Source organism: Halichoeres trimaculatus, unplaced genomic scaffold (assembly GCF_033239565.1).
Source record: "Halichoeres trimaculatus isolate MK-OKI-2021-1 unplaced genomic scaffold, fHalTri1.1 fHalTri1_scaffold_3, whole genome shotgun sequence".
Lineage (NCBI taxonomy): Eukaryota > Metazoa > Chordata > Actinopteri > Labriformes > Labridae > Halichoeres > Halichoeres trimaculatus.
Window position 1 is genome coordinate 1,559,237 of NW_027437181.1, and position 25,742 is coordinate 1,584,978.

Sequence of the window (25,742 nt, forward strand, 5' to 3'; positions counted from 1 at the left end):
AAAAAAGTAAAAGTGGTAAAGCTTTAAAAATGACATGGATGGATTCCTGACAAAATTTACCACAAATATATCTGATTTTTGGGAGATTTTGTCAAAATTGTGGCATCTCTGAGGAGACGTTTCAAAACTTAAGTCAGTTCCACTCCTGGGAGAGCAGCAGTTGGTGATGATGTCACAATGACTGACAGTTCCGTGCAGCTGGCAGCAGTTGGTGATGATGTCACAATAATTGAGAGTTCCGTGCAGCTGGTCATGTGACTCACTGAAGGCGGGAAAATGGAATGTGCCACACACACATTATAAAGGGATGAAACCTTGACAGTGGGGATGAAACCAGCATGAAGGATGGGCCACAGCTTTTTTTTAGTTTTTTTTAACAGGCGTGGTTTATTTCAATCCTGGACTGTGAAAAAGCAGTTGAGCTAAATATGATCGAGCAGCTTGCATCAGACATTGACCTTTGCCACAGTTGATCGTTGGTGGCCTTGTTTTCCTCCCTAAAGTTGCTCAGTGTGTGGGCAGACAGCAGATAGAATAACAAATGTCAGATGTAAACATTCAGAGGATAAAACATGTTGGTCTAAAGGATCCATGCCTCAGCTGCTGAGGCCATCGCTCTCTCTTCAGGAAGTCATGAACTCTCCACATTTTATGACAGTGTTGTACTGGTGGGTTCCTGTTATGGCCTTTCAGAATCTAATATAGTGAAGTTTAATTTTGTGCCCCATCAGGCAGTGCAGTTAAAAACTCTGTTAGGGATCATTTTTGATATTAAGTCAAATGACTCTCAAATGAAGTGAAAGTGTTGCTATTAACTCTGAACCTGCTGGAAATCATTTCCCAACCCAGCCCCGAAAAGACCGAAGCTAATTTGTTTTGGTTCTCCAGCTTTTTCCAAGCTCTTTATTTCATTAAGATTAGAGTTTGGGCTTTTGTGGTGTTTGTTGAAAGGAGAGTTTGAGAGAGACAGAAAACATAAGGAAAGAGAAAGAGAGGACAAAGACCAAATACCAGGACACCCCTAAAGTTACTCTTTGCTTTAAGTAAGACCACAACAGTTCATTTCAATTAGAGCAGAAGCTGATATCTGAAGGTAAACATCTGCACGTCCAGTCATTACACAAGCAGCACCATCAGCCATGATGTACAGTTATGGAGCGACCATTTGGCTGTAGCATTTGGTGGGTGCATGACTGCCAAAAACTGCCGAAATTTTTGACCATTCAGACCTCATGTGATTGTGAAACGAACAAGAAAAATAAAAACCACACAAAACGAGCATGACTCAGTTGGACTCTTAAGTTTTTCTATGTTAAAGCATTTTCATAAAGATTTAGTCCTGCTTAATTTCTGTTGCTTTTCCTTGATACACACACTAGGGATAGACTGACTATCGACGCCGATATTTAACATTTTGAAGCATATCAGCATCCGCCCTTTTTTCAAATCGTTGGCTGATAAGAAATGAAATTTCAGACTGTGTAATTTTGTTTGTCTTTGTTTATGTTTAATTAACAAATGCTTGAAGGCTGCAAACAAAGTTAATTGTTGTAGTTTGTGTTATTCAAAATTTTGACGCTGATATTTTCCCTTATACCGCAAATAAATATCGGCCCTAAATATCGGTTATCGGCTTCCTTGACCGATAATCGCTATTGGTATCGGCTCTGAACAAACCACACTGTTTAATAAGACATTGATTTATACTGGAGATACATCTTTTTAATTCCTAATATCCTGTCTTTTTTTACCAGACAGGGTTAGACTCATTCTTTAATTATAAACCATCTCCAGCCCTCACAGTCACATGACCACACAGCCCACCTGGTGTCGTTAAAGTTCTGAAAAGTTTTGTGTTTCAGCTTCACTTTGGAGATCAGAATTTGGGGAGTGTCTCCTGAGAAAACAACAGCTCATCATTTTTAATTAAAAACATTAAAGTGACAGAGCCATCTATCAGCTGTAGGCTGCTGTCATTAATTTGGGTTTCAGCAGGAGTCAGCAGGAAGTTGTTGAAGAGGCTGTCAGTCTGATGAGGGAGTGATTAACACAATGGATCATTCTAGCACAGACTTCTGGGAAATATTTCAGAAACTTAATCAGAGGCATGTGTTTGTATTTATACAATGATCTTTGATGAAGGAAGAAATGTTAAATCTACACCACTGTACGAACACGATGTCCTCTTCTCCTTTTAGAGGATACCATTAGCGTCAGACTATCACAGAGTCAGCTCTGAACTGGAAGTCTCATAAAATCTGCAGACAGACCTGACCGTAGAGTAAACACACACACGGTAGAACAACTTGATGCTTGTCAAGCTAAATGCTGCTAAGTGCTGTTTTCTAGCTTGTACACTCTGCTGTGGTAATTTGTCTTCGACTCCTGTCCTCGTCAGTTTGAATGTGCAGTATCTCTCAGGACGTGTTTACATCTGTAGCGTTGCCACAAACCAACGAGTTGTTCCTGCATTTCTGACGCCAGTCATGCTTAGAGCTACGTTTGCTATCCCCACCTCACTTCCTTCTTTTTCTCGCTTCCCAGTCGTCTTCAGCGTCTTTTCATGTCACAGTGTGTCATCTGTCCTCGGTAATTACTGAGCATGTTTAAGATCTGCGGTTTCAAACAGAAGCTGGGAGTGAAATCACTCTAGAAATACCTCACTCCACGGGAAAAACCAGCAAGACGATCCTTAGAAACATCAGATCAGGGGTCTGTAATGTATACCCTTTTAGCATCAGCTCACCTGGATTAAAGTCATTCAGGAGCCACAAAAACTTCTTTATCTACTAAATAAACTATAAAGTGTACAAAGTCCATGTACACATAATATCTAGTGAATAATTATCTAAATGAACAGTTTTTTGAATCGATGAAATTCAAAACATGATCTCTTAGTTTTTTTTAATTTTTAAAACATTTGCAAATAAAAAGAAAAAAAAATAACGATGAAATTTGCGAAAACTTAAGGAAAAAATGAAAGTTATAAGACTTGCAAATATTTCAAAAAAATTCCAAAAATTTCAAAATCCTAAAAAATAAAGCACAAATTTCAACAATTATGCAAAAGTAAAAAAAAGATCTCAAAAAAACCTTTGATATGAATAAAATTTGAAAAATATATATATATATATTTTGAAATGTATAAAATTTGCAGAAATGTCAAAAAAAAAAACAATTTTGAAATTAAAAAAATCAAATATAAAAAAAATAAATCTGATAGAAAATAAAAAAAAACTTTTTAACAATTTTGAAATAAAAAATGAAAAAATCACATAAAAAAAAGAAATCTATTTTAGGAAAATTAAAAAACTAAAAATTTAATCAATTTTGAAATAAAAAAATAAAAAAAAATCAATTAAAAAAACAGAAATCTATTAAGAATTTGAAAATTTTTAAAAATTTGAACAATTTGAAAAAAAAAAGAAAAATAATCATACAAAAAAATTGAAATCTGAGAATATATCTTTATAATATTTATTATAACACTCAACTCATTTTCACTGTTGTTTGCTAATGTCTTGCCACATATCAAGCATGTATATTAATCCAGCACGTTGTCAGTGAAATGAATCCATCCACACAGAATGAAAATCAGTATTTTCTTCCAGATTAGTCTTTTTGTAGATGTAGTTATCTTCCCAGGGCTGTAAAACTTGAGGTTAGCCACAGGTGCATGGAAAGTTGGTGGGCTGTTGATGTTGTAGGAGGTGAAGTAGAGCGGTGGCAGGCTTTATTGACAGATGGGATGAAGATTTAGTTCAACTAAATGTTAACACAGGATTTTATTTAGTGTCAGTGTCTTTAATCAGCAATACCCACTGTAGGAAAAATAATAATTCTTTATTTCAGTAATATTTTCTGCAGAGGAGTCATGCTGCTTCAGAAATGTAAGCGTGGGACTGTTTCTGGTATCAAAATGACCAAAGAGCTCAGTTTAGAGCCAGTAAATTTATTGTAGCTCATAAAACACAATATGACAAATATTCAGATTGAACGCTGTTAGATCAAGCTGAGTATAAAACACATCAAAAACCACCAAAAACCTTCAAAGCTCCTCCACGGGCTCTGAGAGGATTCAGCAGCAGAATTCACAACTCATGGACAAACATCTTCACAGGAGAGGAGTCACATGACCTCACGCTTACATTTTATTCATATATGTATGAGAATTACGACCTCAATCATGTTTTCTTCGGCGCGCATAATTGCTATAGGATCAGAGCTGCGGCAGTCCTGCTCTGTGAAATGTTCAATCTGAGAAATCCTCCTCTGTTATACGTCGGGAGGCCAGGAGTCAGGTACATCTACCGCACATGTATAATTTATTGAGGGAGTAATTCAGAGGCGCTTTTATTACCATAGCATCATAAAACAGCTCAGATAGATACCAGGGCTCCGCTCTGATAGCTACTGTTATCTCTGAGGTGCAATAACGGCCGTTTGGTCTGAGGTAAGGAAACAGTGTCCTCAGCTGAGCCTCTACCTGTGAGACGAAGGACGCTCCAGATGGCTCCATCAATTTACACTCCTCAAATCAGCGTGGCTGTAAAGATTTAAGCTGCTGTGACTGAAGTAAAGGAAAACTGGAGGGACCTCAGCCAAACTCAGAAAAATAGGTCCACTCTCCAGAAGCTGCGGTTGTGTAACGCTGAAAGAAGTTAATCCGACTTTTCATCTTCTATGCACAGAGAAAATAAAATCAGTTTAATAAATCATTAGAAAAACAAAGATTCTTAACTGGATGAGAGGATTCCTCTCATGTCGGAGCAGTCGATGAAGCACAGGAGGCGAAAGAGTGAAAATACTCTCACAAGGATTCCTGAAGGGAATGAATGCAAATGAGGAGATCAGAGAGTTTGAGATGAAGATGTCCTGATCTGCTCTGTGTATCAGCAAACAGCGGCGGTGACGTCCTGCTTGTTGGAGAAACACTCGCCTGTGATCCGCTCCAGCGAAGTGTTGCACAACTGGATTTTATCAGCCGCGTAAAAGCACGAAATCTTATCCCGTTATCAAACTCCTGCATCGCTCGGAGCTCCTCTGAGGGGCTGCTGGGTGGTTATGAAACAGACTGAAATGAGCACAAGAGACAGGACAGCATCAGCAATTAACTCGTAAGATAAGTTCAGTCTATCTGTAGGGGGCGCCAAAATCAACAGAAGGCAAAGAAATCTTCACAGGAGCTTTTATTCTGTCAGGATACATTTATCTCCAATTCAGTATAATTTCTGACATATGACAGGATGGACTTTCAGACACTTATGACACAGTGAGCTGGGAGGAAAAAAAAATCAATGAAGCGTTGTATTGGAAGCAACATGTTTTGGTCCAAAAAGCCAATAAATCAAGCACAGCAGCATTGTTTCCAGGCTCTCATAGCCCCTCTGTTCAGAACGCTCTGATTTAGTGGGCGTGGCCTTCATATGTAAATGAGCCACCGCTGATACCGCCCCGCTCTTCAGAGTCACTGAGAGCGGCGCCACGAGCTCCGAGTGCACAATGTTTAGAAAACAGAGAAGCTCGTTTACCATAAAATTACAGGCTAAAACAACAGGCTAACTGCAGCTAAAGTTAGCATCCTGAAGCTAACACAGAGACAGGGGGGACACTGAGGAAAAGCTCTTCCATCTGCTCCACAGCACACAGCATTTAAAATACTCACATTTCCAGGGTCCCAGGTTTGTTGGAGGATGGTTGGTAATGCGCCTGGATTCAGGACCAGTCTATTGGCTAGCCCTCTGTTGGACTGTCCAAAGTTGGAAAAGCAGTCGACCGTGAAGTGACTAGCACACACATGCACAGTTTTACTGAGTGTAGCTGGAACATTTCCTGATAAATGAACTCTAGACACTTAGTCTGTCTTCTTCAGAGATGGGAAGCTTGAGCATGGAACTATGTGGCTGTTTACAGCCAGAAACAGAGCAGTGATGGCTCCTCAACTTCTTCATTCTCCTGGGCAGGGAGGGGGTTCGGGGGTATCTGCTCCAGTGGACCAATCAGGTCAGACTTGCTCCTGATTGGTCAAAAAAGGGAATCGCTGACGTCTGCAAATCCCCAAAATCCAAACAGCTGGTTTTAGGTCAGGATTTTTCATTCACAAGCTCTACTAAGAACAGGTTTGATCATTAAATATCACATTTTGTGGGCTGGGAGGAAAGACAAAGACCCACAAATTTCACTAGAAGACTTAATAAAGTCACTTTTGCACAATATGGGAACTTTAAATCGTGATTTTTTTCATAATTTGAGTCCTGTATCTTAGGCAGGGTTTGAAAAAAGTTGAGATGTCAGATCCCCTGAATAAATCCTAAAAACCGGCTCACATGTGATGAGCATTTTTAGGGACATTATGGCTCCTAATATAGTCTGTAGACATTATTATTCAACTTTTTCACTTGGTCAGGTGTTCAAAGAGCAAACAAAAAATATCAGAAACATCGAAGAATCGCAAGTTATGTTGAATAGGAATCACAAAAATCGTAAAAGAATCAAGTTGTGTTGGAGCAGAAGAGCATGCTGAGAGAGAAAAGTGACAACAGCCTCAGATTATCTCTTATTTCTTTTCAGCGCACTGAAAGTGTGAACATATTGACCTTTATCTCAAAGCTCTAAAACAGTGCTGCCAACTCTGGGTTTGCGTTTATAAAAACACGTGCAAAACTGAAAGTGGGAGCAGAGCTAATGCATCAGCCAGATACTGTGAGGATTGCGTCTGTTAAATGAGCAAAATAATACGAGCAATCCATTTAGTGTGTTTGTCACTCCACCAAAAGCCCTGGCAGGAGGAAATGCAAACAAATCTGAAACTGACTGCAGTCTGTGTTTTTGTGGCTATATTAAGTGTGTTTGAAAGGCAGGCGCAAACTGGCACAGCGTCACACACAGTTACTGTGGTGGGGGGCTGTGGTGCAATAACAGAGACACAGAGAATCTTCCATGTACATGTGTCAACATATGTCAGAAAAAAAATCTGATTACAGACCATCTTGTATTATTTTATGGGCTGATCTTTTGTTTTTCTCGCAGCATTCACCTTTTTACTCATGGCCTCCTAAATCCCATTTCTTCTGCTGGAGTTCAGCAGAGTGTTTATTTGCCTCCTCCACCTCCATGGCTTCAAACTTCTTTTTTCATTTGCAGCCACTCTGCTCTCCCAAACCCTCCATGATCAGAGTCAGTGGCATGCGCTGAATCCTCATTTAAACAGCAAGTTTTCAGACCCTTTAGAGACTCAATATATATATTTTTTTTTAAAAGAGAAGAAAAAGAAGGAACTAGAGACAAATATTGTGTTTTTTTTTTCTGGAGTTTAGAGGCTGAGAACATGAGTCGATCTTACTCTTTCCAACAAGCAGCGGTTGCTTCCGTGGATCAGTCGTCCACCAGTCTCTCCCTGCTGCAGCCAGAGCAGGCGACTGCATGTTGATGAAATTTGCATGCGCCTGTGTCTTTTAGGTCACTTTGTTGGTCCTAAGTGTGGACAGAGGAGGAAGGTTTTTAATTGAACATGAAAAATCAATAATAACATGCCAAATGGCCAATTATGCAATCAGGGAAATAACCTGTGCATCACATTATCAATGCTGCATCATATACAAATGTACAGACTCTGACTCTGCATCATTAAGAAAACTTTCATATAGCTCGAATTACCAATGCTGGACTTTGATTCTTCTAAACTTTTAATAGTCCTCAGAAACGTCTGTGTGCAGCTTCTGTGTAAATCTCCGATGTAGAATAAGCTCGTGCTGCGTCGGATTGCTCAAAGTGGGCCAAAGAATTTGAATAAATTATGAAAATGATGAGAAAGCAGGGACTGAGTTAGTGCAAAGACACACATGTAGAGATGGAAGATCCGCTGTGTGTTACCACATCCTCACAGAGTTCATTAAGACTCGCAGGAGGAGACCAGTCGTTAATGCTGCTCTGATTTAAGTGTCGGCACAACCTCCAGTCCACTTGTCGCTGTACGATCCTATCGTTCTCCAAGAACGGTCATTAGATACGAGGGTCCTCCATCCTCTGAGAGACCTGACAAACTCCAGGCTGAGCTCAGTGATGGCGTCGCTTCTTTCTTCAGAGCAGACGCTGAACATACGGCTCTGCTTCGTTATTAACATCAGCTGATTGAAGCAGCAATGAAAAGCTTCATCAGCTCATCACGTTTGTTTCAAGCTGCTTGAAATCTCATCAAGTGTTTTTGTCTCATTTTCAGTAGTAATTGTTTTATTAGAAAATAGATGGTGACAGCTTGTCCATCATTGTCCAGTCAGCCAGCCTCCACCTCCACAGGGTCCAGGACTGAGCTTCTTCAGCAGTCTGTTCAGTCTCTGTCTCCTGGATCCTGTCTGCTCACAGCAGGTGAAGCTCTTCACATGTGGCCTTGGTGTCTGCTGTTAGCTCTGTTAGCCATGTCTGTGAATAGCATGATGCTACTCTGCCCTCTGGTATTCCCTCTGTTGCTGGGTTAGCTCTCCTGCTCTCCTACGGACGTTACTCCTCCTCATCCTGCCCTTTTCCCGCTCTATCGAAGCCCATTTCTGCCAGTTGGAATAAATACATAAATAAAAAGTCGAAATAATTAAAAAAAAAATTATAATAACAAGATTAAAGGTGACATTTCAAGATTAAAAGTCATAATTGTGAGAGGAATTGTTGTAGTTTTTCAAATTTTATCTCATGACTTCGACTTTTACCTCCTAATTCTGACATTTTATTGTTATTATAACTTTTAATCTCATTGTTTAAATTTTTAGCTCATAATTGTGATTTTTTCATCTCATTACGACGTTATCTGATCATTTCAATTTTTTAGCTCATAATTTCAGCTTTTGTGTCATAATTTTGACTTTTTATCTCAAAACTTCCACTTCTATCACACATTTGACTTTCTATCCCGTAATTTAATATTTTATCACATTTACTTTTTTTAAACTCATATTTTTGACTTTTCCTGAATTTCCTTCGGGGATAAATTAAGTATTTTCTATTTCTATTTTAATCTCATAGTTCTCGCCCTCACCTCCTTCTCCTCACCTTGTGGGGAAACATCTGGCCTAGCACCAGTTAGCATTGACTTGCTGTAGTAGTAAAAATATTGCTGAAGACACAAACAGTTTGGTGTCCATGACCAACAAATGAACCATGAGGTCTGAATTAAGACATTATTCTTGGTCTACTGGTAGATTTTTTTTTTACTTGTTACAGCAATTTTGACATCGTTTTTGCCTTTTAACGGCTTAAAACAAGACATTTTTCTGGACTGGTCAGGTGAACGTGGCTTATATTGAGTCCAAAAAGTCATTTTCTGCTGAAAATAAGACAAAAACACTCAATAAGGTTTCTGTATTCTGCAGTGTGTGGATGGAGGACATGGTCAAATGACCAGTCTCCACTCTTCATATGTTAAATTGCACCGTGCTTCATCCTCCTCTCCAGCGCGCTCAGGAGCGTGACCCAAATGTTAACCACCATCAAATCCCAGCGCTCCCCTCGCAGCCGTCAGCGCTCTCACTGCGGCCAATCTTCATTAGAGAATAATGTATACTCAGGGGCATAATACGGCTCCTCTGTGAGTGACAGTGACCCAGAGACTCTTCATTTAAGAGCAGCAGAAATCTCCCCTCGCTCCGCGCTCGACGGAGAGCAGGAACCTGCCTGGGTGAGTGGAGCGTGGTGCGAGTGCTTTTTATTTCTGCCTTGGCCTACTTCTGGCTGAAAAGCTCATTAAATAAGATCTGGTGTTGAAGCTGGAAATAGAAGGGAAAGTTAAGAGGATGAAACAATAATCATGTATGAAGCTGTGTAATTGTTCACCTTTGGGAATTTGGAGTGTGTGCTGAGTGGGTGAGCGGGGTGTGATGGATGCTTTCTGCAGAGAAGTCCTTCCTCATGTGCGTCACACACTTCTTTCTGTTTTCCTCCCTCTGTGATTCCTCTCAAGGCAAACATGTTGTGCTTCCAAAATAAAAGATTGAACATTTCAAAGCAGAAAAACAGGATCCACACTGGCTCTGGACTCCAGAGAGGGAAACATCCTCCCAGTGCAGCTCCATTCTTCAAACGGCCGGCCCAGTAGACTGTAATTGGTCCCGCATATTAAAAGCTCTCTCTGTAATAGAGGTGATAAATGGTCCAATATCACAGTGTGGTTCTTTGAATGGGGAATTCATACCTTCTTTCTTTGAAATATTACAAAAATTACAAATTAATTTCACCAAAACAGTTTCTTATTCTCAGAATGAGACAAATGTGTGTTTTTTATATTTTAGAGGTCGACTGGGTACGGCTAATTTAAAACAGGAAGTTTATTCTGAGCAGAGACTGAGTTTCAAACATTTTTAAGCTCTAAGTGGTGAAAACACTGAGTTACTGCCAAAGGAATTCCTTTTTATTGGAGACCTTTAATCAAAACACAATCTCACATTAAAGCTGCAGAGCGGAGTTTCTCTCTGGTTAAAGGGCATACCGCGTTTTTTTGTAAATTAACACCTAACATGGTCTGATAATGGACACAGAATGAGTCATTCCTGATTTTATGTAATTCAACAAAAAAAAGCACAAAGAAGTGTCTGTTATCGACATAGACTGTAAAAAAACCGCTCCCCCTGGTGGCTGGCTGCAGTATAGGTCAAAAAATCCATCTCCCCAGTCATTCCAGATGGGCTGTGGTCAAACTTTAAAAAATTAATCCACCTGGTAGAAATGTTTCTCACGTCTGATTGTTGTGGTGATTTGAAGATATCATTTGTCTTTCTTGTACCCAAGTCCTCTTTTTTCTGAAAGTTTAGTTTTTTATTAGTTAGATGAGGTTAGAAACAAGGTTTTATGTAACGTTAAATGATGATCTTGTGTATTTTTTCCAAGAATTGTAAAATATGTCGGGAGGTAGAGTCAAGAAGTGATTAGACTCTAGAAAGCAAAAAGTGACGGGAATTCGCATCCTCTCACTCCGCTTTTAGCCAATGTGAATAACAGCTGATAGTGAGTGAGATCAGTAGTTTCAGGTCGTGTTTGTTAAGTTTCTTCCCAAGTATTATTTAGTTTGACTGTCAATCAATCATAAAGATGATTAAGAGGCGTTTGGATAGATGGATAGATGCAGAAATACCAGTTTAACAGGACATCCAATCCACTTTTTCAGACTCGGTGGAGTTAGCTTCATGCTAGGTGACAAGACAGGACTTTATTTCCACACAAAAAACGCAGTCGAGAGAAAGATTTTGTCCCTGGTGAGATGATAGAGTCTATTTTAGCTTCATGATCAGCTCTTACACCTACTACTTATTGTTGAAGTCAGTGAATCTGATTTCAAACTGTAAATATGTTGATGTGAACACAGCATTAGGCTACATATCACTAGCTAACAGCGCTAACTCAGCAGGACACCTGCTCCTTTCTCCTCTGGTTCTCCTCACACCACAACTCCTCTGCTCTCCTACCCCTGTTACTCCTCCTCATCCTGCCCTGTTCCCGCTCTATGGAAGCCCGTTACTGCCAGTTAGAATAAATACATAGATAAAAAGTTGAGATTATGAGAAAAAAATTTGTATCAAGATAAAAAGTTGAAATTACAACATCAAAAAGTCAGAATTATGAGAGGAATGATTTCAATTTTTGATCTCATAATTTCAAATGTTATCTCATATTTCGACTTTAATCTCCTTATTTTGACACTTTAACTCATAATTGTAACTCTTTAGCTCATAATTTCAATTGTTAGCTCATTATCTTGACTTTTTATCTCATATTTACGACTTTTTTATCTGATAATTTAAACTTTTTATCCCAAATTTTCAACTTTTGTCTCATAATTTTTACTTTTTATTTCATGACCACAACTATTTATCTCATATTGTCGATGTTCTATCTCAAAATTATGAGATTACTCTTATAATTTTGACTTTTTATCTCAAAACTTCCACTTTTATCACATATTTTGACTTTCTGTCCCATAATTTCATATTTCAATCATATAATTATGAGTTTTTTTTATCTCACAATTTTGACATTTGTCTCATTATATTAACTTTTTATTCCATAATCATAACTGTATCTCATATTGTCGACCTTCGATCTCAAAATTATGAGATTACTCTTATAATTTTGACTTTTTATCTCAAAACTTCTACTTCTATCACATATGTTGATTGTCTGTCCCATAATTTCATATTTTAATAATAAAATTATGACTTTTTTAACTCATTATTTTGACTTAAACTCTTAATTTTGACTTTTTTTCTCATAATTTTACATTTTTATCTCATAAAATTTTAACTTTTTATTTCATAAACATAACTTTTTATCTCATGTTGTTGACTTTCTATCTTAAAATTATGAGATTTCTTTTATAATTTTGACTTTCTAAAAAAAAAAAAAAATTCCACTTTTATCACAAATTCTGACTTTCTGTCCCATGGTTTTTATGTTTTATTACATAATTATGACTTTTTTAACTCATAATTTTGACTTTTGTCTCTTTATGTTAACTATTTATTTCATATCAATAACTTTTTATCTCATATTGTCGACCGTCTATCTCAAAATAATGAGATTATTCCTGTAATTTTGACTTTTTATCCCATAAAATTGACTTTTCTCTTCAACTGGTTGAAATGGGCTTCTATACTAGTCTCCATCTTTCATAACAGGCTATATCCCTTGGGACCATCATATGTACAGGAAAAATAGATTTTCTTCCTTTTCATTGACAGGAGTGACCAATCCGTGTCTGATCTGTGTTTATTAAAGTTAAACAGGGACTCCCTAAGTGACGTCACTTTCAAATGACAGTTTTTAATGAGGAAGTAAAAAGAAACACTCTAAAATGTCTCCAGGAAATATAACTTTTAGTTTATTTTACCATAAATTCCTTAGCTGTTGTCATTAACCTGCATTTTGCTCCTTAAAGTGAAACGTAGCTTTTCTATGGCCTAAAACACCGCCAACAGGAAGACTGAGTATTTCCAAACAGTGATATTTTTCACGGCTGCACTCGCTGCCAACAGGAAGGTGTCAGCCGAGGCGATTTAAAGCGAGCTGCCGAGTCAGCCTTTGTTTACATTTCCCTCAGCAGAGATTCACAGAGAGTGAGACGTTAGACGCCTCAAAGACAGCAGAGGGATCTCTGTTCTTACAAAACGCTTCCCACAGATACACACGGACAGAGACAAGAAAAAACATTCGTCAACAAAGAGTTGGCTCAGAATGAAAGTTCCTCTCTGGAGCTTCAACCTGAGAGTCTGTGTTGGCTGGAGGTGTGGAGGGATAGTTAGCTGGTTACGCTAACTAGAGTGACTCAGAAACCAACTAAAGGGCAACGTGTTCAGCCTGCTAACAGGTTGAATCAACATCAGGTTTGACATTTTCATTAAAGTTAAAAGAAAACAGCAGAGACACCTCTCTCAGGTCCTCTTACCTGTGACCTTTGTCGTGGTTTTTGATTTCACTCAACATGTCCCGTTACACCGCCACACCCCACACTGTGCTGTGGTTTGTGTTTGCTCTGTGTCTGTTTTCATCAACTTGATCAGTTTCCCTGTCAGTGACCTGCGTGTTTAGCCTGCCACCGCTCTACTTCACCTCCTACAACACCAACAGCCCACCAACTTTCCATGCACCTGTGGCTAACCTCAAGTTTTACAGCCCTGGGAAGATAACTACATCTACAAAAAGACTAATCTGGAAGAAAATACTGATTTTAATTCTGTGAGGATGGATTCATTTCACTGACAACGTGCTGGATTGATATACATGATGGATTTGTGGCAAGACATTAGAGTCAGAAAATAAAATTATGATTTAAGTGATATTATCAATATATGTTACCAGATTCAAGTATTCTTCCAAAAATTTTGAATTTTTTTCCATTTTTTTAAAAATTTCAAATTGTCAAAAGTTTTTTAATTAATTTTTTTTTTACATATCTGCAATTTTTTTATTTGCAATAACATTTACAAAATTTTAGAGTTTTTTCCTTTTTTCTAATTTTTGGGTTAGGGTTTGGGTTATCAAATTTGAGTATACTTTGAAAAATCTTGAATTTTTTTGAATATCTTTCAATTTATTTTATCTTTTTATTTTGAAATTTCAATAATTTTTAAATAATTACTCATTTATATTTTTGGACATTTTTGGAATTTCAAAAATTTTCAAAAAACTTGGTTATTTTGTCTCAAAAGTTTAGAAATTCTCTCAAATGTAAAACATTTTTTGCAAATTTTGCAAATTTATCAGAAATTAAGACAACCCATGTACCGTTTCATTCATTCCAAAAAACTTTTGGTTTGGATAATTGTACACTTGATTTTAACTATGACTTGAATTTTATACACATTTTAGTCTTTATTGTGAAGATAAAGTAGATTTTGTGGCTCCTGAATGACTTTAATCTGAGTGAGCTGAGTCAAATCGGCTCCAGTGACAGTAAAGGTTGCAGAGCCCTGCTGTAGCCGTTGGTGTGGAGGGTCAAAGCCTGCCCATTTCCAGTATGGCTCCACCCAACAATATGCTTGAAACTGTTTATCAGAAACAGTTCTATGACTTCATTTCTCATTGTTTTCTGACTCTCCTATCTCCTTTCCTCTATCCTCTTTTAGAAGTTGTACCAATATCCTTCATGTTCTTGAAAGTTTCTGATGAAAAGTAGCTTTTATCTCATTGTTAACTTCACTTCATCTTGTTTTGATGTGTGTGTGAGATCAGGCTGTTCCTAGCATTGCTTTAGCTTTTCAGAGTTTACAATCGTTAATAACGTTTAAAGGTTTGGATCAGTCAGAATCAAAGATTTGATGCATCTCAGTGATTTTTCTAAAAGCAAGAACTCAGACGTTGTGAACACAGTGCTTTTTTACTTTGTGGTTTCAGATTTTTTAACTGCTCTAAAAAGATCTGTTAGTAAACTAAACCCATGTCCACATGCAGCCAGGTATCTTGGAATCTCTATATTTTCTGTAAATCTTGATGCCTGTCATCCACACTAACTGTACATTTACTTAAAATGATGTTTTCTGAAAACTCCTGCCAAAGTAAAGATTTTGGAAAACTGGTTTCATGGTGTACACGTTTCTCAAACGTCACAGCTGAATGACGGGTGCTGTCGCATCACTTCCCCACGTTGTGTTTTCCTTGAGCTCAAGTGATTTTTGTTGCCCCGTGGCATTGTGTTTTCTTTCTTTGTGTTTTTCAGACTTTTGAATTTTTTGTTTCATGATATTTTTAGTTGTCGGTGTTTGGGTCCGTTTCCTCTGTTTGTTGCCTCGAGTCGCGTCAAAGCAGAGATGATGGATGTGGTTTAAGTGGATGGAGTTTCTTCTCTTCATTTCCTGTTTCTATAATCTGTGAGTACATTTACCTTTACAGCAAAACTAAAAACTGAGCTAAAGTTATAACTTCAGTTTGAACTCCATTAACCCTGAAAATAACTTTAAGTAAAGGAGCATGTGACGGTTAGCTCTGCTCTGATTGTTTGAGGTGATGTTCTGACGAATAAACCATGAGTGGTAAGGGTTTTTTCTGTTTGTTTGTTTTTCTTTTTCCAGTTATTGGCTGCATCATTTTTACATTTTTCTGTTTTCTCCATAAAACAGTTCAGTTTTCATCATTTTATTACCATCAGACATCACTCCACCAGACATCTCCCTGGGTGCTTTTACTTCAATTTGTTTGGTCAAAACAAACTCTAAAGCGATGTGTGTGTAAGAGTGTGTGTGTGTGTGAGTTTTGGTGCAGAATAAACAACCAGAGCGAGGCCACTTTAAAACAGAGCGACTCACGTTGCTTCTAACCAAACGGTGGCGCCGCGTGTCCGACTTTGTGGTGAGTGAGAGCAGAATATGAATCAGAGGCGTGACTGTTATTGATTTAACGTGTTAATTGTGTGATTAACAGAAGACGACGCTCAGAGGGACCTTTGAGGTTAACCTACAGATTAATGCAGCATCATTCAGTAAACATGCTAACGTGTTAGCGTGTGAGAGCGGGAAGTTTCCCTGAAACAGAAAGATAAAAGAGCAGTTCCTCATTAAAAAGAGATACATAATCCTCCATACATATCCATATATCTCATCTATATATAACATCACAGGATAACAAATAAAACTTTCTCCTCTTACAGCCACGGGCTGTTTCAGCCTGCTTCAGATGCTCAGTGAAGCATGAGCTAAATCTGAACCCTGCACCAGTTTCCAAGTAAAGACACAAAAACTTATTCAAGGTGCCGAAAAAGGCCGTTCAGAGCAGAGCGTTGTCCAGTCCTCATCAGAGCAACCTCCAGCTGAAATATTTTCAGAGTATGAGAGCTGCTGGGCTGCAGATTGAATTCTCCAGCTTACAATCCAAATGTGGGACACATTACTTCAACACTGAAACATGAATATTTCTACTAAGACCAAGCTTATTATTACATGAATAACAAGAATTTGATTTGGTTGCTCACAGTGCACATCTATGTTTTTTCTCCCTCAATTGAATTTTTCCAATTCAAAAGACAAGCATTTATCACAGGAAAATAATACTTGTAAAACTATTAAAAAATCTACTTGTAAAAAGAAATCACAACGTTCAGGTCCATAAATAATGATTATGGTGAATTAAGTACGATAACACAGGAAAAAAGTGTTGAACACACCATGGAAAGGCTGTATACTTTGGACAGGAAATGCTCCATACCACCTGAAATCTGTCAGTAATTATTACTTGAACTTCCAATTAGTGCAAACCAACATCAGCTGGGCTAGAGCAAATTGATGGTCCTATAAAAAAGGTGTTTTTTTCACCAAGCAGGTAAATAGCACACACCTCATGATGGGTAAAGGCAAAGAGCTCTCTGAAGACATTCACAACCTGATTGTTGCTCAGCATCAGAATGGAACTGGTTACAGACTTATATCAAAGCACCTGAATATTCCAGTCAGCACCGTTGGGGCCATTATTCACAAGTGGAAGAAGCACCACCTTACCATCAACAGGCCACGCACAGGAGCTCCTTGAAGATTTCTGACCAGGGAGTCAGAAAGATAGTCAGAAGAGGACTCAACCAGCCAAGGACCACCCTGAAAGTGCTCCAGAAAGACTTGGAGGCAGCAGGTACAATTGTTACAGAGAAAACAATAGGCAATGCACTCCACCACCATGGCCTCTATGGCCGCTCAGCCCGCAAGACTCCATTCCTCAAGAAAAGGCATGTTGAAGCTGGTTTAAAGTTTGCTAAACAGCATCTTGACAAGTCTGTAGAATACTGGGAGAATGTTGTCTGGTCAGATGAGACCAAAACTGAACTTTTGGGCTGTCATACTACAGACCATGTTTGGAGGAGAAATGGCTCTGCACATCAGCCAAAAAACACTACACCAACAGTGAAGTTTGGAGGTGGAAGCATCATGGCATGGGGTTGTTTCTCATCTCATGGTGTTGGCAAACTTCATATAACTGACGGAGCAATGAATGGAGCCATGTATGGGGAAATTCTTGATCTGAATCTGCTGCCATCCACCAGGATGATGAAGATGAGACGTGGCTGGACCTTCCAGCAGGACAACCATCCAAAGCACACGGCAAAGTTGACTCTCAAATGGTTTCAGAAAAAGAAAATCAATCTGTTAGAACGGCCTAGTCAATCACCTGACTTCAATCCAACTGAACATTTGTGGAAAGAAGTAAAGAAAAGGGTTCACCAGAGGGCACCAAAGAATATTCCAGATTTAAAGACAATCTGTGCAGAGGAATGGGCCAAAATCACACCTGAGCAGTGTGGGCCATTAGTTCAAACATACAAGAAGCTTCTGGAAGCTGTCATTGCAAACAAAGGCTTCTCCACTAAGTATTAGATGAGTCTCAGTTAGCGTCTTCAATACTTTTTTCCTGTGTTATCGTACTTAATTCACCATAATCATTATTTATGGACCTGAACGTTGTGATTTCTTTTCATGTGTGGATTATCTGAGTTAATACCAATGTCTGGGAGATGTCTGTCAGAAACTGAACCTTCATAGTAAACATGCAGCTGAATCATGTGGAGTCCCACAAGGCTCCGTCCTCTCCCCCATTCACGCTCTCCCTCAGGGACAGAGCAAACTGAAAGGGAAACATCTCTCTAAGCTGATGACACTCAGCTCTACCTTTGGTTAAACCCTTTCTCTGAAGCTTTGCTCTCATTTAATGAAGAAAACAGAAGGCCAAACGCTTAAAATTTCCTTTTATTTTCCTGCGTCTGAGCAGAGAAGAGATCGAGCTGCTCTTTTGGCCCGTCAGATTTCATCTCTCACAGCGTAGGTTAACAGTACACGAACCTGCAGCTTTGGTTTGATATTAGACTTTGCTTTTACATAAGAAAGAAAATAAAAGCTGGATTAAAACCCCGTCCTTTCACCTCAAACCATTTGCAAATAACACATCCTTCTTGTGGAGTGATTTAGTCAAACTTAGCGTGCTTTCATCTCCTCGACTTTTACTCCCTGTGTGCTGGTTTCAGCCAGTCGTCCCTGTAGCTGCCAGCTTTCTGTCTGGCTCCTGGAGAAGAGAGCATATCATCGCTCTTCTGGCCGGCTTTCATCGGTTTCCAATACACTTTACAATCGATTTCTAGGATTTTTTTTCTGCTTTGTGCTGGTTTGATGAGATTTGGCCCCTCTGCTTTCTCCTTTAAGTCCTGGCTCGACACACACGGCCGTATTTCAGAGTTTGACTCCCTCTCTGCTTGTGTCTTCTCTCCTCAGTGTTTCTGTGTTTTTACTTTTGCCTTTAACACTGACTGTAGAGCTATTTTTAAATGTGCTATAAAAATAAACTGGACTCATTGATTGATGGATGGATTGATCTTAAGTCCAGCTGAAGTCAGGACTAAGAATAATCCTGAATACTTTTGCTTTGTGAGCTCTCCACGACACCAAAGAAGTCAAACAGACAGAAGTTTGACTGATATGTAAATGACTTACAGTGAGTCATCAGAGTGTGTTTTTAAGTAGCATATAACGGATTTAAAGGTACAATCTGTGGAAAAACCTATCCCATAACCAGAATCAGGATGAATTCATTTTACCCGGTGTTGAAATGCAGTTATTACAGTCGGCTTATGACAGTGGCAACCAGTGGCAGACCTGCAGCTACTGCTGGACCATTCATCATTACATTTGGTTGTAAAAACTTCAAACAGGACAGGGCCAACTCAAAGAGTGCTGACTGTAAAGTCCTCAGGATCTGGATCAAAGATGCTGGATCCACAACATCAAACTTTATCAGGCACCTGGAAACTCACCTGGATAGGTCAGTCAGCACAAAACAACAGTAACTGTGTTTACATGCAGTCATTGACCGTTTCATATTCGGAATATTAGCAATAACCTGGTTGCTCAAGGCCATGTAATCACCCCTGGGTTACTCCTTTCCTAACCTGAATATTTGGTCATGTATACGCCTATCGTAGGGGTCTCCAACCTTTACTTTCATGGGGGCAATTTTTTCTCACCTCACCTAGATTAAAGTCATTCAGGAGCCACAAATTCACAATCACAATAAAGACAAAAACGTGTAAAAAAGAAAAAAATTATACATAGTTAAAATTAAGTGAGTAATTATCAAAACCAGAAGTTTTTTGGTTGTCTTAGTTTTTCATTTTAAAAAATTAGAAAAAATTTCAAGAAATTTTGAAATTTAAAAAAATTGCAAATAAAAAAAAGGCATTTAAAAATCAAATAAAGAAATAAATAAATAATTAAAAATTTTAAAAATAAAATAAAATAAAATAAAATTGGCTTCACATTTGAAAAGTTTTAAAATAATTTAAAACTCTTTTTAAAATTACCAAAACCTTAAAAATAAAATAAATTAAAACTTCTAAAGTTTGGGAAAAAAAAGAAAATGTAAAAAAATGTAAAAAAAAAAATAAAAAAAATAAAGAAATTTGAAAAAAAACATAAATAGATAATAAATTAAAAACTTTTGAAATTATCCTCTGTAAGAAAAATAAAAATTCTTTTTATCATTAATATTTTTAAAGCTACAAGGAGTCAGAGGGCCACACACGAGGCTCCAGAGCCACAGGTTGAAGACCCTTGGCCTATCGGGATTTCCCCATCCAAAAAAACATTAATTTGTGTTCTGAGCATGCTCTGTTTTCAAGGAATCTTGGTGTATTGAGAACAGGAAGTCCACCATGCTGCTTTTGTTCTTGTTGTTCTTGTTGCTGCTGTTGCTGCTGTTGCTATGGATACAGGAAGAAGAAGGGGAAGTGCGTCATGATGTTGTCTGAGTGTTGCTGTTTCCATCAGGAGACCATGTGAACAGGAATAACTCTGTTTGCACTCACATGTAAACGGGTTATTCTGGATGTTTCAGAAACCAGAATATTGACCTGAACCTGGATACTGACTGTGTGTAAACGCAGCCTGTGAGCTTTCCAGAGCCGCACCTCGTGTGTCAGTATCCACGTGTGTGTCTGCCTCCCTGTCATCCTGGCAGATGGATGAGTGTGTCTGGTTGTGCTGGAGGTTTCTGCCTGGTGGATCACGTCTGTCTCTTTAAACCCTCACTGGAGTCTAGTTCTTCTTTTGTGGATCCTCACACTCAGTTTGTGACGATCTGACAGCCTGACTCCTCAGCTTCTCATTATACCTTTACTCCACAGAGCCTTTAAAGAGGTTTACATCCCTGTGATGGTTTTTGTGCTCAGCTCTCCTAAAAGCAGCAAACTGCCGTTGTATACTGACCTGACAGAGATGGTAGTAAATGCATCTCCTCTAACTCTGCAGTAAAGCAAACAAACACACTTTTCCTAAATGGAGAGCTACTTCTTTAAACTGAGCTGTTTTTTAAAAGGCTCGTGCTGCTTTGCTCTGCCTCCTCTGTTGATCTTTTATCCCGACTGTTGCAGCTTTTCGAGTTTTTGACAAGAGCTTTTTTTTCCCTTTCTTTTGTTTTGTTCTCCCTCTTCAACCCCGCACGCTCTCATCGGCATGCATTTTAAAAAACAAACCAGGAGCCGCGGAGAGGCAGCACATATTTTCATGCACCACCACGTCTGACTGTGCTGCTGTTTAGCAGAGTTTGACTTTGTTGTTTGCACGCTGACGGCTTCGTGTCTCTTTGTGTTTCTCTTTGCAGTTGGGAGGATGTGGCATCCTGGGGGTGGGGGTCTGGCTCTCGGTGACCCAGGGAAACTTTGCCACGCTGTCATCATCCCTTCCCTCGCTGTCGGCGGCAAACCTGCTCATCGCAGTGGGGACCATCATCATGGTGATTGGCTGTCTGGGCTGCGTGGGAGCTGTCAAAGAGAGCCGTCCTCTGCTGCTCACGGTAAGATGTTCACACGGAGGGTTCGTGACTCTGTCGCTGACTCCGTGGTCATGATGCCAGACTTTCAGATTACATTTTGTTGTCATCACAGTAACACCACGACTTCTTCAATAGGCCTGTACAAGAATATTTTTACTTTTTGAGACATCTTGCTCATTCACCATCCATCCTTTACATGAGTGGTTCTCAAATGGCGGTGCGTGTACCCCGTTTCAAAAAACCAACCAAGCAAATTTCCTCTAACACAATTTATTCAATCAATATTTGACTCATATGTAAGTTTAAGTTCAAAACTGAACGTGACATCCAGTAGGTGATTTACTTCTATTATACCCCAAAAATCAGGGTCTCCCTCAAAAACACAGATCACAGCATCCAGCTTAAAGCGTAGCACTAACCCTGCTAAAAACACAAACAGACACTAAAGACAGGCTAAAAAAAAGCAAAACCAGAACTGGAAAAATATGCCTCATGGGATCCAAAAAGTGCAACCCACCCAAGGCATTGAGATTTCTCTGCAGCGAGAAATTAGCCAACAGTAGCATTAAGCTAGCACATCTTCAGAAAAAACCTTTATATATATATATATATATATATATATATATATATATATATATATATATATATATATATATATATATATATATATATATAAAAAGGTATATATATATATATATATATATATATATATATATATATATATATATATATATATATATATATATATATATATCAAACCTTTCATTTAGAATTAAGTTTTTGTCTTTTTTTGTTAAGAGAATGTTTATTAAGCTCCTGCTAATTTCAGTTTGAAGACAGACCTTTATTTTGATACCAGAAGAGGGCGCTGTTAGTTTACAATTGTTTTTATGTGCACAAATCTTTTTGTCTAAACACGTCTTTAGTTATCTCAAACGGAGGGGGCACCTTCAAGCATTGTTTTTGCTCTGTTTCCTCCTTCTTCTTCTTTTTCATTTTTTTTCTGCCTCTGCTTTTTCATATTATTTTTACTTTTATAATTTTTATTATAATTATTTTTATTATTATTATTATTATTAGTAGTAGTAGTAGTATTATTATTATTATTATTATTTTTATTATTTCACATGCTCTTAAAATACTCAAAAACTCACCAAAATTGGCGAACACCTCAGGTTCTTAAAAAAAAACAGTATAATACCAAACTTGACCCCAACATCCCATGATTTACTCTCTTGCGCCACCTGCCCGAATTAAGCCACACTTAAACACACTTAAACCGCCCTAATGGGCAATAGGAATGTCGTAGAGAAATGAAACCAATGTCAAAATGTTCGTCTCATTGAGATTCATAGTTTATTTAACAGCACCTTGGGCCTATCTTAAACAGGAAGCTGGAAATTACCTTTTGAAATGAAATTTGGCCACATTTTTGGGCTTCAAACAAAAATAATCTCCTCCTTGGCCAAAAATGGTATCAACTTGAAATTTGCTCAAATGACAGAGTGGGTCCTGCTTTACAAAACCTGTGTGGTAATTTGTTGTTCCTCAAATGGTTTTCAAATGACAAGCCCTCAAAGTCCATGAACCCCAAAGAAGCCCTTTCAACTCCCCCTATAAGAATGAATGGGAGAGAAGAATCCAGCTCCACACAAGCTGCGGCATTTGGGCCTCTTGACAAAAAAAGTAAAAGTTGTACATTTTTGATGACATGGGTGGATTCCTGACAAAAATTACTACAGAAATATCATATTTTCACAGAGGTTTAGTTTAAAATGTGGCATCTATGAGGAGTTGTTTGTAAAACTTCAGTCAATTTCTCTCCTGAGAGGGCAGCAGTTGGTGATGATGTCACAATGATTGAGAGTTTCGTGCAGCTGGCAGCAGTTGGTGATGATGTCACAATGATTGAGAGTTCCGTGCAGTTGGTCATGTGACTGTGCAGGAGGGAAAATAACAATGTTACTGTTAAAAAAGAATACTTCATAAATCACACACAAAAAGTACAGTGCTGTGTTTTACGTCTTTTTTTTCCAACCGAACGTGTTTTGAGCTGAAAAAGCTTGATAACCACTGCTTTACCTGACAGATGAAACAACCTCTGCTGTGAACAGATGCTGTTTGGGGGAGAGTCAATGAGGAAGTATGTTGTGCACAAGCAGTTTTTCAATTAACATTTAAGGTTTGTTTGTGGTAATCAGAGGCAGAGCAGTAATTATGAGGCTCAGTGTTCAGCTGTTCAGGCTCAGAGGAGAAACGTTGAAAGGTAGAGGCGGAAACACGCCGTCCCATCTCCAAACAGATCTAAGGAAAGCTACCTGATTAAATACAGAGTGTGTCAGTGGGTGTTGAATTGTTTTTTGGGTTGTTAACTGTGATGCTGTTTCACTTTAAATTAACTGTGGCGATGTAAAGGTGCTATCTCTGGATGACAATCATTAAGCATCTAATCAGCTCTGCTTTCCTGTGTCTGATGTGCTTATCCATTCAGTGTCATAATGGAGCTCAGAAACTGAGGCACTCTGCGTTTGGTGGGTTATTTCTTTGTTGTAACAAAGCTTCCTGGAGATAAATCTTGAAAGTCTGTTTGTGAGAAACATGCCTTTGATGAGCTGCAGAGCTGAGCCAAATCTTCTCTGTCAATGCCAAACATCCCAGGAACTGGCATTGTTCATTTGATCTGGACACGGCCAGTGTGCTGGGTTTGTTTTAATGCTGTCCAGCAGCTTTGAAGTCCTCCAGAGTCCTGGTCTAGAAACGTAGCAGGGACGCAGTGGAGCGGACTCCGTGGAATGACACACACTGACTGTAACCTAAACTGATCCTCGCCCACACTGTAACTCAGCAGAAAAGGCCCAAACACATCTGTTGTATCCAGCTGGTCGCATTTTTCTCTACTGCTAATATACACAGGTGTGGATTTATGTTGGTGCAGGTGCAACAGGTTGTAGTGGACAAAATGCATACAGGATGGCCTGTTACTAAATGCCAATCTGCCACTAACGAGCATCTAAAATGGTTTACATGAGTTCTGATTAATCAGTTCTGCTCTTACTGCTCATTTACAATAGAGTTCTACAGTTGTACAGTTTCATTTAGCAGATGCTTTGTCCAAATTTAGACAGAAGAAGAAACCTAGTTAGTGCGACAAAAGTGTTAGTTATTTGGCTGCAGGTGCTGCCATTAAGTGCAAGAGTTTTTTTTTTTTTTTTTACTTCAACCTTCAACAAAATTCAGTAATTAGTGCTGAAAATTCACTAAGAGCTGGGTCTGAGACCTTCTGGCTCAGATTGAAGGTCTAAGTGTTCCCTGAACAGATGAGTCTTCAGTCATCTCTTAAAGTAGAAAGGGACTCTGTGGATCGTATAGAGTTCGGTAATCCATTCACCATTTGGGATCAACAGAGGAGAAGAGTCTGGCTAGAGATTTGGAGCCGTACTTCAATAATACAGATTATAACAATTTTTAATTCACTTTTTGAACACCAGACCAAGTAAAAAAGTTAAATGATGATGATGATGATGATGATGATGATGATGATGATGTCTACAGACTATATCTGGAGTCAAATTTTCCCAAAAACTGCACATCACATGTGAGTCATTTTTTCGAGTTCATTCAGGGGGTCTGACATCTGAACTTTTTTTCAACCCAGGTTACAATCAACAAGTAAAATAAAAAACGTAAATCTAAAAAATAAAATAAAATAAAAAAGAATTAAAAAAAAAAATAAAAAAAAACATTTAAAGTAAAATAATAATAATAATAATAATAATAATAATAATAATAATAATAATAATAATAATAATAATAATAATGTATTGTTTTTTATACCAAAAAAAAAAATCACAATTTAAAACCGTTGAAAAACAAAATCCTCATTCGACAATACAATGATCTTTACCAGTGGATCTTGATTTCCCGCCCCACAGCTCACTGTGGAGTTCTTAGGAAACAGACACAAGTACGAGACAAAAATTACAGTAACATGAGCTAGAAAAGTTATGATCATGAGTTGACACTGTCTGTATGAGCTTGGGACCCAAAGCACCCTTTGAGAATCGCCACCTATGCTAACATGTTAAACTCTCTGCCCTCAGCATTGAAACAATCAAAAAAATCCAGATATTTCCCTCAAATTCCTGGAATCACTGTGACCTCCGCTCCTGTAGGTGTCACTGTTCAGACAGTGGGTGGGTTTTTTAACACAGAGCAGAAACAGTTTGCACTGCTCATGAAAGGAAAACTTTGGAAACTAAGAATTGGGATGTTATTTTCTGATGTTTTTCAAACGGTCACGCTCTAAAGAGTTTAAAAACACTTCCACGTCTCCTCACAAACATACAGGAGGAAGCTGCTCCTCTTTTCTCCCAGCGTGTGTCCCTCCTCTCTGCCCTCTGTTTCACCCACAGCCTGAACACTGTTCAGCGTCTGAAGTCCCTTTGTGGATCATTAGATTCACCCGTTAGGTT

The 25,742-nt window shown here is 38.4% G+C and overlaps 1 protein-coding gene across 3 annotated transcripts in view; it reads left to right on the plus strand.

Moving 5' to 3' along the window:
• tspan4a (tetraspanin 4a) overlaps positions 1-25,742 on the plus strand; it is a 308,346-nt gene that overhangs the window by 174,214 nt on the left and 108,390 nt on the right. For all 3 annotated transcript variants that reach the window (XM_074667196.1, XM_074667195.1, XM_074667194.1), the window contains one exon: positions 21,100-21,291. In XM_074667196.1, the coding sequence (XP_074523297.1) occupies positions 21,100-21,291 (192 nt within the window). The remainder of the gene's footprint in view (positions 1-21,099; positions 21,292-25,742) is intronic.